The sequence below is a fragment of the Artemia franciscana genome, chromosome 4 (assembly GCF_032884065.1).
Source record: "Artemia franciscana chromosome 4, ASM3288406v1, whole genome shotgun sequence".
Classification (NCBI taxonomy): Eukaryota; Metazoa; Arthropoda; class Branchiopoda; order Anostraca; family Artemiidae; genus Artemia; species Artemia franciscana.
Window position 1 is genome coordinate 39,157,428 of NC_088866.1, and position 15,199 is coordinate 39,172,626.

A 15,199-nucleotide genomic window follows, 5' to 3' on the forward strand; every position below is an offset into this window, starting at 1 on the left:
AGGTTTGACTAAAACTACTAAAATATAGTAAAAATTTGTAGATAGTTCAGTTACCTCTTCTAGCACGTTCTTTCTTTTCCCTTTTCATCCTCAATTTGTTAAGTTTTGCCAGTTTTTGGTTTCCTGGTAATAATGATTCGGGATCAATTTTGACTTTTTTCTGGCGAAAATTGCTTTTTGTCATAGTTGGATTGCTTTCAGCTTTATCTTCAATTTCTGGCTTGCTGATAGTGAAGGATGCAAGCTACAAAAAATGATATTAAGAATTTGTAATGATGACTCAATTTAGAACCAAAATGGATAATTTTCAACTAAAATGGTGTTTCTAACAATAAAAAAAAAAAAACACGTTTGTCAGTGTACCATTTTTTTTTCTTTGTATTCCTTAATGCATTGGTTCTCAATCTTACTTATGCATTGTACCCCTTTTTAGCCACAAAACATTTTAGATACCCCTTCTCAGCTACTGGTACTAAATAAACTATAGCTAAAATATTTCAAAAATCTTAAATTAAACAAATCGCGTACCCTTTAAAAATGTTGCGTACCCCAAGGGGCAAGCGTACCGCAGTTGAAAAACCACTGCCTTAACGTGTTATACGGCAATCTATTTCTGTAGGGGCTGGAGTAGAAAATCTTTCCAAACAGAAGAAAATGGAGAATGGGATGCGTTGAAACTATTCACCCCTCATTTTCCAATTAAAACCAAAGGTCGACGGTTTCTGTGGACAAGCTTTACAAAATTAATTCAAAACAAGCTTCGAGATCAGTTGATACCAAAAGCTCTGATTCATGACGACACCAATCCACAAGACGGACCGTAATTGAGAAATCTTGGTTATATTAACGAAGTGTTTAAACATCACCAATGGAGCACGGCTCTTGGACCGAGTAACTAATGTTTCATTTCGCTCATCTAGGCGTTCCTTTCGGTTCCTGAAGCATAGTGGGACGACCAAACCCTCATATGCAGGATAATTTACGTTCGTCCTTTATGCAGTATTTTACTTTAAAAGTGGCTATTTCATGCTTAATTATTTACTTAGTTTCTGTTCGTTTGTAATATCATAATCAGGTTTGACCAAAATATTAGCGGTTTTCCAGTCATTCAGATATATAACCTTCGCTCTCCTGAATTTTTTTTTTCCAATTCTTTAATAACATGAAAAGAGAAATCACCAATGCAACAGCACAAACACAAAAAAAAAAGAGAGACAGAAGGAGAAAAGGAAGACTGTTTTCCTAAATAAGTGATTAATATAGACCAGCACTTGAATGAGGCCTTAACCCTACTCATCCAAGTGAAAAAAGATGCACAATAAAAATAAATCCAATGGTTGTAAATTGAAACTTTGAGTAATACTAACCTACCTGTTGAATTGATCACGCTTTAAGGTAATTGCTACAAGCAAATACGGTACAAATAGTTGCGTATAATACTCACAAATGTACAATAAAGGATTTTTTTTTTTTTTTTTTAAACTGACCAACATTGGGCAAGCATCCCCAGAACAACGTGTAAATGCATTGTCACAAGATGTTTTGGAAATCCAGGATGGCGTGACTTTTCCCCAATTGACGCAACGAGCTAAAAGTTTGCTTCTTCAGTTGTTTCAGCTTACGATTTTCCTTCCCAAGCAAACCAAGATAATTTGTTCTGTTGGTAGTGTTAGAGGTTCTTATGCAGAGCATTAACGTGATCCAAAGGCTCGCAGACTATCGAAGCAATTCCCATTGCTTCTGAATACTACGCTTCCAATCCATTCGATACATTTAGTAACATAGTACAGCGCAAATCAGCGCAGTCTTCTTCGACGGTTCTAGCAAATTTGGAACAGCTAAAACAACGTTTTAGACTTTGCCATAATGTTCTGCTGTATCCCATTATCTTTGTCCTTTTCAAGATTGTTTCTGTTAATCTTAAGACCATGAAACTAGAGTCTTCGCTTGAACTATGTGGGAATATTTTACTCAAGCCAGACACCTGGAACCAAGAGTTTGAGCTTCGGCGCAGCAATGAAGAAAAATTTCCAATTACAGGAAGGTCTTCTGTGTGCCGTGTTTTCTCTTAGGGAGTGCGACTCAACCCTTTCCCCAAATATCTCTCTCCGAGAGATACGGGCGAGGTTACCTGTAAGTACTGCCGCTCCCAGAAAAAGCTTTTGATCCGTAAGAACATGAATATTTACATAAACAAATTCATATAGATTTTGGAGAAAATAAAACTCGTCATTTATATTTCTGTAGACACTTACGGTACAGAATTTAACAAAACCCCTTGGTCAACTTTATGTACCTACCGTGTATGTCAATTCTTTGCTTCTTTACGGGCTAAAAAAAAAAATCCAGACAAAGATACAACTTATCCCTTCTGGGCGTATCGTCGTCCGCAATGGGGCGGACTAACAGTTTCAAGCACAGGAGCTCAAACTTGATGCTGTTCGAGACCGTTAGTCAAAATCCAAAGGAGTATATTATTTGGTAACACGCTTTCCTTCCGAACAAAAATCCTGGATACTTTCCAGCTCTAACACCGTTAATGTCATTGGATAAAAGGTTCAATTTAATAATGATAATTGTTTTATAGACAGAATCTATATTTAGGAATGAATATTCCAGCACACACAAGTGTAGTTTGTAAAACTAGGAGGCCAAGTATATGTCCTTTCGACATTTCTAAGCCGATTGGCTATCACGGAATTTTAGTTCAATAGTATTCTGTCCCTATTTAAGAGAAATTAGTAAAATCAGGCAACTTGATGCCGTGAAGCGTCTTTTGTTACTTAATAAGGTCACTAGTACTTTGAAACTTCAAAGTTCTACTTGAACGGCCCTCCACAAGTAATCCACGCCCAAGGGTTCAATGTAACTATCCCTGGTAAATGTTTCTTTTTTTTAAACACATTTTTGTTAATAATAACTTAAGACTTCTCAGACACCTTGGATTACACAGTACAATTTTCCTTAAGCTTACACCAATTTTAGGTGTAGTTGTGTGTCTCAAATTGAAATGTTCTGACGCTGATAACTTTTGGTGAAGAAATTCAAACGAAGAATTTTTCCTATTTAAAATCAGCTTAAAAAGGTGTTAATGTTGATGCGTATATTGTAGCCCAGATTTCACTTTAAACATCCTAGTCAAGTAACAGTTAGCATTCACAAGGGTTGTTAGTTGCTTATTGTCCATTTCACTGTTGCGCATATTCAAGTTTATTTTTCATATCAAAGTTTCAAAAATGAAAATCACTCCTGAAAATTCCACTCTTTTAAACATTTTTCATTGTTTGTGTAAGGAGGGGGGGGGGGCTAAAATAAAAAGAAATTGATCTTGAAGGTCATTCGTTTCTTCTTTTCAAATGGGTTCTTCAAAGAAATGTTGTTTTTAGAAGAGATGCCTCCTCTTCATTCCCCCTTTCCCGGGTCTTTGTCAATCGACCTTGTGTCTCCGGCTTGACCCTTTTTTTTATATTGTGTGTGTTGTACAGAAGTTTAAATAAAAATCTTGAATCTTGAAAAAAATCTTTAGTGAAGGCATGTACAGATACGTTTTATTATATATTCTGGGCTTAGTCCAAGAAAGCTTTTAGTTTGAAGGAAACTTCTGTGTGCATGAGAATGTATTTGTTGAAGCTTCAGCCTATTCCCCTGTACCACAAAATGGCATAAATCTCACTTTTCTGTGGTCTGATCTCTTTTACAACTTAAAAAAGAACCCTAGGATATTTAGGTTCCGTTCAAAGGAGCAAGTTTCCAAATATCATACGACCGTTGATTCAATCAAATTACCTCTGGGAAAGAAACGAACAAATAAGCACATCCGTAATCATCCTTCTCAGGATCAGTAAAAATTTCGCAATTTTGTAGATATGGAATTAAAACACCTTATCACGTAATACCACCTTATCAGGTAAATTAGATCAACAAAAAAATTTAAACAGAAAAATAAAAAGCGATTTTATTTTTAAACGAGCACAAATTATCGAATATTGCAGAAGGCCTGACGGTCCCTCAGCCAACCAAGAAATGTAATATAATATGACAAGCCATGACAAGCCATTTTTCTCATAAGGCACTTTTATGCTAGGTAAATTTTTCATTTATGACAGGCTATTATATGAAGGTGTTATTATACAAACTCTACAACACGCCTGCTTAAAACTTAATTCTGAGTGGAATATATTGCTTTATTTTTTCTTGTTTTTTGTGTTCTAATTTAGTGTTTTTTGCGAAGGATGAGTCATATCCTATTCCATCCCGCGGTGGGCTGATAATTAGAATATAGAAATGACACAATACAGAAAACTAGCAAAAATGGTCCAATTTGCAAACATTTTGGCAAGTGAAAACCCGAATTCACCAGGTTTGTTACCTTTCTCCAGTCCCACGGATCAACTCACATATCAACCTCACTTAGACGTGACCGATGCTCGAGCATTCGACCCTCACAGCTAGTAATCGGATAGGCAGTGCTCTACACTGCATAAACCTAAAAAGACTCTAAGCACTGGAAATTACCAATTAAATATTGCGCTGCTTTAAGCTCAGCAACATGCAGATCACTTATATCGTTTTTCTCTTTACTTCCAAGTTTAATACAGTGATTAAGTTATATCTATCCATTCAACAGAACATAGCATATTATACGTAAAAATAATTAACTTTGGAAATGACAATTTGCAAATAGAACTTCCCTCTTCTTTCGACGAATTCCTTATAGATCTCAGCGCGTATTCTAGACTAAGATTGATTCTCATCCCAAAAAATGCAATTGTTACAAAAAGAGAAGGAATATATTCTAACTATATGCACTTTTTACCGAGGAGAAAAAGGCTAACAACATGCTCGGGTCTACAAGCCTGAAACTTGAAACAGAGTCTGAGGTTCTACCACCTGGGCTAGCTGTGCCAATCTTGTCGGTTTTACACATTTCTTACATTTATCATGGTTGCAGCAAAAGCTGCAACGCAGTAAACAACAAACCACTACACATTGTGGGCTAATTTTTAAAGTAAGTTTTCTTTTTAAGGAAATGCCCTGTGAAAAATGTTTTCTAATCAAAACACTTTTGGAAATTTACATTAAACTCAAGGACCATTGGCAGTTACGAAAAGGAATTTTGGAGAACTCCAAAAAAAAGAACCTGATCCCCTTAAAAAATGACGTCAAAATTTGAAAGAATACACCATTGAAATCACCATTTCTGAAAAGCCTATACTAGAGACTTAAAGATATCACCTTTTACAACGAGTAAAAATCTTTGCATGAGCAGCACTAATGCGCATGTCTCTTTTAACCTGTGTTTTTTTTTTTATTTCAGGGTGATCGTGCCGAACTGGTACTCATATAATATCGAGACAGGGCTCATTTGAGCAGAACACACAATTTCTACTGTCCTTTTAAAGTAAAAGAGTGATCACACATCAGCATGATCAAGGAACAGCAATCTAACATTACAGGCTATAAAACCCAGCTTTTTCCCAAAGAGGGTCAAAATGCAAAATGCAAATCCAAAGAAAGCCAGATTTGTTATGGTTTAAAACCCTAACTTGTGGTTTAAAATTCCCCATTGTTGAATATCGAGGAAAATCACGCTTTAGAATGGGGATTTGGTTTTTGGTCTCTTCTAATTTTTTGTTTTTCCAGAGGTGATTGTACAAAATCAAAGGTCGTAGATAATCATGAAGGGGCTTATTTGAGTTAAAATTTCAGCCTAGCTTACTTTGATTAACTACTGTTGAAATAGAGAACGAAATATAATATTTCACAAACTCGAAAAATCGAATTTCTCCTCCTAGAAGGCTAAGATGACAAACTGAGCAGTGGGTCGATAAAACGGAAAAAAAGTAACAAAAACCTAGATTGACTGCATTAGAGGAACGGAAATACAATGTTTTAATATCCAAGATAGGGAGTACAAAGGCCGAAATTAGTGTTCTTCGACACTCATATGATTATTTAATATGGCTTTGAAAAAAAAAAAACTCGCATTCAGCAGCCAAAACGTTTTCTATTATGTTAAGGCATTAGTCATTTTGCAAAGGGATTTGTTTTCCAGAATTGAAAAAAATATACTAGACAATCAAGTGCTTTAACAGTAAAAATTAAAAAAAGTAGTCAAATCGACTCCGTTTTCGAAAAGGTCTTTAGAATCAACGATAGGTATCAATGGTTGCTATCATTGATAGCGTTGCTATGAATGATAGCTACGAGCCCCCTCCCCTCTAAGCAGCTTATTTTTTTTCCTCCACTACTAGTGGGACACTGGAACAGCATAGAGAGCTTTTCAAGGGCTCACCTCAAAGCTAATGCTAATATCTACGTACTATTTCATAAATACATCGTGATTGAAAAGTTGCTTCAAAACCTCACAGACGTGGCAATTCCAAATGCGATAATGACTTATGTTTGTGGACTGTCAAAATAAGATTAAGGAAATAAAATAAGAATATGCTGTTATAAATCTACGGATTTCACTATTTAAAACACAGTACTATCCAGAGCTGACATTCGTTACGAGTTTCGCAAAGTACTTTACTTCAAGAACTTGTATTTGGGGTATTGCTAAAGAGCAAAATCAAAGTAGTTGGATTTTTACTAAAGCCCAAATTTTACTAAGTACTAGCTGTTGGGGTGGCGCTTTGCGTCACCCCAACACCTGGTTGGTGGGGGCACTTCGCGCCCCCCGAGCCCCCCCGCGCGTAAGTCGTTACGCGCTATATTAGTTACGCGCCATTGTAGTTGTGTCCCTGTGTCCCACCTGTGAATATAGATATATATATGTATATATATATATATATATATATATATATATATATATATATATATATATATATATATATATATATATATATATATGTGTATATATATATATATATATATATATATATATATATATATATATATATATATATATATATATATATATATATAAATAAGTTGTCTGTGTGTGTGTGTGTCGAGTGACGTCACGTTTGTGTGTCGACTGACGTCATGTTTGTCGACTGACATCATTATAAGGATTGAGCTGTATGCGTCATGAAGTTGTTTGTCGACTGACGTCATGTTTGTCAACTGATGAAATTACATACCGGGACACCGGGACACAAATGACGACCGGGACACAGGGAATATAAATGACGACCGGGAACCTCAAAGAGAAATTACAGACTGGGACACCCGGACACAAATCACGACCGGGACACAGGGAATATAAATGACGACCGGGACACAGGGAAACAACTACAACGGGGACGCCGGGGGCACAGGCGGGATATATAAATGACGACCGGGACACAGGGATTGTTTGAATAGAAATTACAGACCGGGACACCGGGACACAAATGACGACCAGGACACCGGGACACAGGGAATATAAATGACGACCGGGACACTCAAATAGAAATTACAAACTGGGACACCGATCTATCTCTATTCACAGGTGGGACACAGGGACACAACTACAATGGCGCGTAACGCGTTACGCGCGCGGGGGGGCTTGGGGGCGCGAAGCGCCCCACCAACTAGGTGTTGGGGTGAAGCGCCACCCCAACAGCTAGTATATATATATAAATAAGTTGTTTGTGTGTCTGTCGAGTGACGTCATGTCATCATGTCGTCATGAAGTTAGTTGCCGTCATGTTTGTTATGACGATGACGTCATTAAAGGTATTTAAGAAAATCCTTCGAAGACACATTTTTAATTGTAAGAAGATCGTGGACGGAAAAATGTTTAATTGTAAAATGACTGAAGAGCCTACAATGGCAACAGCAAATGACGACCGGGACACAGGGAATATAAATGACGACCGAGACACTCAAAGAGAAATTACAGACTGGGACACCGGGACACAAATGACGACCGGGACACAGGGAATATAAATGACGACCGGGACACAGGGACACAACTAAAACGGGGACGCCAGTGGGAACAAAGGGATATATAAATGACGACGGGGACACAGGGAATGTTCGATTAGCAATCACCATCAACAAAGCTCAAGGGCAATCATTAGAATAATGAGGTATAGATCTGAATACAGATTGTTTTTCCCATGGACAATTATATGTTGCATGTTCAAAAGTCGGTAAACCTGACAATCTATTTATATGCAGAGACAATGGGACAGCCAAGAATGTTGTATATTCGCAAGTTTTACGTGGTTAAAAACATATATTTATATATATATATATATATATATATACTAGCTGTTGGGGTGGCGCTTCGCGCCACCCCAACACCTAGTTGGTGGGGGCGCTTCGCGCCCCCCCCAAGCCCCCCCGCGCGCGTAAGTCGTTACGCGCCATAATAGTTACGCGCCATTGTAGTTGTGTCCCTATGTCCCACCTGTGAATATAGATATATATATATATATATATATATATATATATATATATATATATATATATATATATATATATATATATATATATATATATATATATATATATATATATATATATATATATATATGGTTTTAACTACGTAAAACTTGCGAATATACAACATTCTTTGCTGTCCCATTGTCTTTGCATATAAATAGATTGTCAGGTTTACCGACTCTTGAACATGCAACATATAATGGTCCATGGGAAAACAATCTGTATTCAGATCTATACCTCATGATTCTAATGATTGCCCTTGAGCTTTGTTGATGGTGATTGCTAATCGACCATTCCCTGTCCCGGTGTCCCGGTCGTCATTTACATCCCCCTGTTTCCCCCGGTGTCCCCGTTGTAGTTGTGTCCCTGTGTCCCGGTCGTCATTTATATTCCCTGTGTCCCGGTCGTCATTTGTATCCCGGTGTCCCGGTCTGTATATACATTCGTTTTTTAGTTTTGTTTTTCTCCTTTATTTTTTTCCTTTTTTTTCTTTTTTAGCTTATTTAGATTTTTAGATTTTTTAGTTTTTTTATTAGTTTTTAGTTTTTTTTTTCTTTTTAGTTTTTTTGTCCCGGTCGTCATTTATATCCCCCTGTTTCCCCCGGTGTCCCCGTTGTAGTTGTGTCCCTGTGTCCCGGTCGTCATTTATATTCCCTGTGTCCCGGTCGTCATTTGTATCCCGGTGTACCGGTCTGTATATACATTCGTTTTTTAGTTTTGTTTTTCTCCTTTATTTTTTTCCTTTTTTTTTCTTTTTTAGTTTATTTAGATTTTTAGATTTTTTAGTTTTTTTATTAGTTTTTAGTTTTTTTATCTTTTTAGTTTTTTTGTAGTTTTTACCTTCTTTTTAGTTTTGTTAAATTTTTTTTTTACTTATGTCCTGGTCGTCATTTATACTCCCTGTGTCCCGGTGCTTTGTTGATTGCTAATCGAACATTCCTTTTGTCCTGGTCTCTTTCTCTTTGAGTGTCGTCATTTATTTTTTTCTTTTTTAGTTCTTTTAGTTTTTACCTTTTTTAGTTTTTTTTAGTTTTTTAGATGAAAATTTATTTTAGTTTTGTCCTTTTTTTCTTTTTAGTTTTTTATTGGTTTTTACCTTTATGTTAGCTTATTTTTCAGTTTTTTCCTTTTTTTTAGTTTTTTTTTATTTTTTATTTTTTTTAGTTTTTTACCTTTTTTTAGTTTTTTTAGTTTTTTTAGTTTTTTTAAGTTTTTTAGCTTTTTTACTTTTTTTATTAGTTTTTAGTTTTTTTGTAGTTTTTGCCTTTTTTTAGTTTTTTCAGTTTTTTTTTTAGTTTTTTATTGGTTTTTACCTTTATTTTAGCTTATTTTTCAGTTTTTTCCTTTTTTTTAGTTTTTTTAGTTTTTAGTTTTTTTAGTTTTTTTAGTTTTTTTTAGTTTTTTAGCTTTTTTATTTTTTTTATTAGTTTTTAGTTTTTTTGTAGTTTTTGCCTTTTTTTAGTTTTTTTAGTTTTTTAGCTTTTTTATTAGTTTTTAGTTTTTTTTGTAGTTTTTGCCTTTTTTTAGTTTTTTTAGTTTTTTAGCTTTTTTATTTTTTTTTATTAGTTTTTAGTTTTTTTTGTAGTTTTTGCCTTTTTTTAGTTTTTTCAGTTTTGACGTCACCTGATCCAGTTTTTTCAGGTGACGTCACCTGATCCACGATCCACAGATCCACAGACAACTTATTTTTATATATATAGATAGTTTTTTTTTTTTTACTTATGTCCTGGTTGTCATTTATACTCCCTGTGTCCCGGTGCTTTGTTGATTGCTAATCGAACATTCCTTTTGTCCTGGTCGCTTTCTCTTTGAGTGTTGTCATTTATTTTTTTCTTTTTTAGTTCTTTTAGTTTTTACCTTTTTTAGTTATTTTTAGTTTTTTAGATGAAAATTTTTTTTAGTTTTTTCCTTTTTTTCTTTTTAGTTTTTTATTGGTTTTTACCTTTATTTTAGCTTATTTTTCAGTTTTTTCCTTTTTTTTATTTTTTATTTTTTTTAGTTTTTTACCTTTTTTTAGTTTTTTTAGTTTTTTAGCTTTTTTACTTTTTTTATTAGTTTTTAGTTTTTTTTTGTAGTTTTTGCCTTTTTTTAGTTTTTTCAGTTTTTTTTTTAGTTTTTTATTGGTTTTTACCTTTATTTTAGCTTATTTTTCAGTTTTTTCCTTTTTTTAAGTTTTTTTTAGTTTTTAGTTTTTTTAGTTTTTTACCTTTTTTTAGTTTTTTTAGTTTTTTTAGTTTTTTAGCTTTTTTATTTTTTTTATTGGTTTTTAGTTTTTTTTGTAGTTTTTGCCTTTTTTTAGTTTTTTTAGTTTTTTAGCTTTTTTATCAGTTTTTAGTTTTTTTGTAGTTTTTGCCCTTTTTTAGTTTTTTTAGTTTTTTAGCTTTTTTATTTTTTTTATTAGTTTTTAGTTTTTTTTGTAGTTTTTGCCTTTTTTTAGTTTTTTTAGTTTTTTAGCTTTTTTATTAGTTTTTAGTTTTTTTTGTAGTTTTTGCCTTTTTTTAGTTTTTTCAGTTTTGACGTCACCTGATCCAGTTTTTTCAGGTGACGTCACCTGATCCACACATCCACAGACAGACAGACAACTTATTTTTATATATATAGAAGATATATATATACAGACAACTTATTAGTATATATATATATATATATATATATATATATATATATATATATATATATATATATATATAGACAACTTATTAGTTATATATATATATATATATATATATATATATATATATATATATATATATATATATATATATATATATATATATATCTTCTATATATATAAAAATAAGTTGTCTGTGGATCTGTGGATCGTGGATCAGGTGATGTCACCTGAAAAAACTGGATCAGGTGACGTCAAAACTGAAAAAACTAAAAAAAGGCAAAAACTACAAAAAAACTAAAAACTAATAAAAAAAATAAAAAAGCTAAAAAACTAAAAAACTAAAAAAAGGCAAAAACTACGAAAAAAACTAAAAACTAATAAAAAAGCTAAAAAACTAAAAAAAACTAAAAAAAGGCAAAAACTACAAAAAAACTAAAAACTAATAAAAAAAATAAAAAAGCTAAAAAACTAAAAAAACTAAAAAAACTAAAAAAAGGTAAAAAACTAAAAAAACTAAAAACTAAAAAAAAACTAAAAAAAAAGGAAAAAACTGAAAAATAAGCTAAAATAAAGGTAAAAACCAATAAAAAACTAAAAAAAAAACTGAAAAAACTAAAAAAAGGGCAAAAACTACAAAAAAAACTAAAAACTAATAAAAAAAGTAAAAAAGCTAAAAAAGTAAAAAACTAAAAAAACTAAAAAAGGTAAAAAAAAAAAAAAAAAAAAAAAAAATAAAAAAATAGGAAAAAACTGAAAAATAAGCTAAAATAAAGGTAAAAACCAATAAAAAACTAAAAAGAAAAAAAGGAAAAAACTAAAAAAAAAATTCATCTAAAAAACTAAAAAAAAACTAAAAAAGGTAAAAACTAAAAGAACTAAAAAAGAAAAAAATAAATGACGACACTCAAAGAGAAAGCGACAAGGACAAAAGGAATGTTCGATTAGCAATCAACAAAGCACCGGGACACAGGGAGTATAAATGACGACCAGGACATAAGTAAAAAAAAAACTAACAAAACTAAAAAGAAGGTAAAAATTACAAAAAAACTAAAAAGAAAAAAAAACTAAAAACTAATAAAAAAACTAAAAAATCTAAAAATCTAAATAAACTAAAAAAGAAAAAAAAAGGAAAAAAATAAAGGAGAAAAACAAAACTTAAAAAAAGGCAAAAACTACAAAAAAAACTAAAAACTAATAAAAAAAGTAAAAAAGCTAAAAAACTAAAAAAACTAAAAAAAGTATAAAAAGGTAAAAAACTAAAAAAAATAAAAAATAAAAAATAAAAAAAAAATAAAAAAAAGGAAAAAACTGAAAAATAAGCTAAAATAAAGGTAAAAACCAATAAAAAACTAAAAAGAAAAAAAGGAAAAAACTAAAAAAAATTTTCATCTAAAAAACTAAAAAAAAACTAAAAAAGGTAAAAACTAAAAGAACTAAAAAAGAAAAAAATAAATGACGACACTCAAAGAGATAGCGACCAGGACAAAAGGAATGTTCGATTAGCAATCAACAAAGCACCGGGACACAGGGAGTATAAATGACGACCAGGACATAAGTAAAAAAAAAACTAACAAAACTAAAAAGAAGGTAAAAACTACAAAAAAAACTAAAAAGAAAAAAAAACTAAAAACTAATAAAAAAACTAAAAAATCTAAAAATCTAAATAAACTAAAAAAGAAAAAAAAGGAAAAATAAAGGAGAAAAACAAAACTAAAAAACGAATGTATATACAGACCGGGACACCGGGATACAAATGACGACCGGGACACAGGGAATATAAATGACGACCGGGACACAGGGACACAACTACAACGGGGACACCGGGGGAAACAGGGGGATATAAATGACGACCGGGACACCGGGACAGGGAATGGTCGATTAGCAATCACCATCAACAAAGCTCAAGGGCAATCATTAGAATCATGAGGTATAGATCTGAATACAGATTGTTTTCCCATGGACCATTATATGTTGCATGTTCAAGAGTCGGTAAACCTGACAATCTATTTATATGCAAAGACAATGGGACAGCAAAGAATGTTGTATATTCGCAAGTTTTACGTAGTTAAAACCATATATATATATATATATATATATATATATATATATATATATATATATATATATATATATATATATATATATATATATATATATATATATATATATAATATATATATATATATATATATATATATATATATATATATATATATATATATATATATATATATATATATATATATATATTCACAGGTGGGACATAGGGACACAACTACAATGGCGCGTAACTATTATGGCGCGTAACGACTTACGCGCGCGGGGGGGCTTGGGGGGGCGCGAAGCGCCCCCACCAACTAGGTGTTGGGGTGGCGCGAAGCGCCACCCCAACAGTTAGTATATATATATATATATATATATATATATATATATATATATATATATATATATATATATATATATATATATATATATATATATATATATATATATATATATATATATATATGTATATATATATATATATATATAGATTTATGACATGATAGTTACATTTTGATACTTAAGTGCTATAGTTATGCACTTCAAACCCCATCGCACAAATAAATTAATAAAACATTTCAAATATTTTTTCAATTAGATTTCACTTGGGATCACGTTTTCATCTTTATTCGAACGATAATTTTGACGAAAATGGGAATGGGAATCTCAAAATCGACAAAAGGACCAAGCAAAGCATGGGAATTGAAACAAATACGCCATCAAACATATTCTAAGGGTGGCTGGCATTTACCCCCCTCCCCATAAGAAAATACTCCCCCGCGGAAAACACACCCCGCAGAAAATACTCCCAGCAGGAAAACTTCCTTCTCAAAACACTCCCTCCCCCTGCGGCTGGTCGGTCTCCAATCACTTTCGACTTATAAAGAAGGACTTGAACTCTCAATTTTTGACCAAATGAGCCCCCTCCGAAGTTTGCAACCATGAGATGAAGATGTAAATGAGAAAGGGACAGTCCCACTCTTATAATGAATAAATTCTGCTCATTTTGCGGTTTAATGTTAATCTTTAATTTCATAATAACAGCGAAGTTTGCAACCATGAGATGGAGATGTGAATGAGAAAGGGACAGTCCCACTTTTATACTGAATAAATTCTGTTCATTTTGCGGTTTAATGTTAATCTTTAATTTCTTAATAACAGCGTAGACTAGAAATTTTCCCAGAACGTTTTTGATGCGTTTTTTAAGTTTTTTTTGTACCTCCACCCCCAACAAAAGTCCTGTTTACGGCCTTGGAGGTTATACATCAATTTATAGCTCCACCCTCCCCTCGTCTCTCTTTAGAACTAATTCTGTATTTATCTTATGGCTCAATGAGAGCTAGGATATTTTGGCATTAAAATGCACCCTTTGAGGTATCTCCCTCCCTCCCGAACTACAAAACAATTAGAGAAACCTATTGTAGAAGTTTAAGTGCCTTTTTAAGTTTTTTAATTTGTCCATTGCTTACAGATAGTATACTACTACTACTACTAATAACTCACTGCAGCACCAAGCCGCCTGAGGCCAACACAGCTACGCACGTTCCTCCTCCAACCTAATCTATTTAAAGCCTCCCTCTTTACACCCTCCCAGGAAGTTCCCATTTCCTTTAAATCCTTATTTATGACATCCTCCCAACCCAGACAAGGACGACCTGCTTTCCGTGTAGCCCCAGACGGTTGGCCAAAAAGGACAATCTTCGGTAATCTGTCATCCTTCATCCGTAGAACGTGGCCTAGCCATCTCAACCTTTCTTTCATTATAGCCCCAGAAAGCGGGATTGAACCACACTTTTCGTACAACCAACTGTTTGAAATACGGTCAGTCAGCCGGGTACCCAGAACAATCCGTAGGCAATTTCCACTGGAAAACATCTAGTAAATTTTCATCTGCTTTTCGGAGTGTCCATGCTTCAGAGCCATATTTGACCACTGTCATCACTGTAGCTTCCAATATTCTAATCTTGGTTTGTAGGCTTATCTTTCTATTCTTCCAAACTTTTTTTTTAACTGTGAAAAAACACCCTGAGCTTTAGCTATTCTACTTTTAACATCTTCACTGCTCCCACCATCTTTACTAATAATATTACCAAGGTAACTGAAGCTCCCAACCTGATCAATCTTTTCGTTACCTAAGGTCACCTGTTCATCTTCACTCATTCC

The 15,199-nt window shown here is 32.9% G+C and overlaps 1 protein-coding gene and 1 long non-coding RNA gene across 3 annotated transcripts in view; one reads left to right on the forward strand and one right to left on the reverse strand.

Annotated features, from left to right (window-relative positions):
• LOC136026412 (uncharacterized) overlaps window positions 1-15,199 on the forward strand; it is a 411,673-nt gene that overhangs the window by 310,826 nt on the left and 85,648 nt on the right. The window lies entirely within an intron of this gene.
• The window catches only part of LOC136026406 (guanine nucleotide-binding protein-like 3 homolog), a 72,162-nt gene that overhangs the window by 6,225 nt on the left and 50,738 nt on the right, over window positions 1-15,199 (reverse strand). Inside the window, exon 10 of one of the 2 annotated variants that reach the window (XM_065702970.1) lies at window positions 55-244. The exons of the other annotated variant lie outside the window; for it this stretch is intronic. Coding sequence (XP_065559042.1) covers window positions 55-244 — 190 coding nt within the window. The remainder of the gene's footprint in view (window positions 1-54; window positions 245-15,199) is intronic. 2 annotated transcript variants of the gene reach the window in all.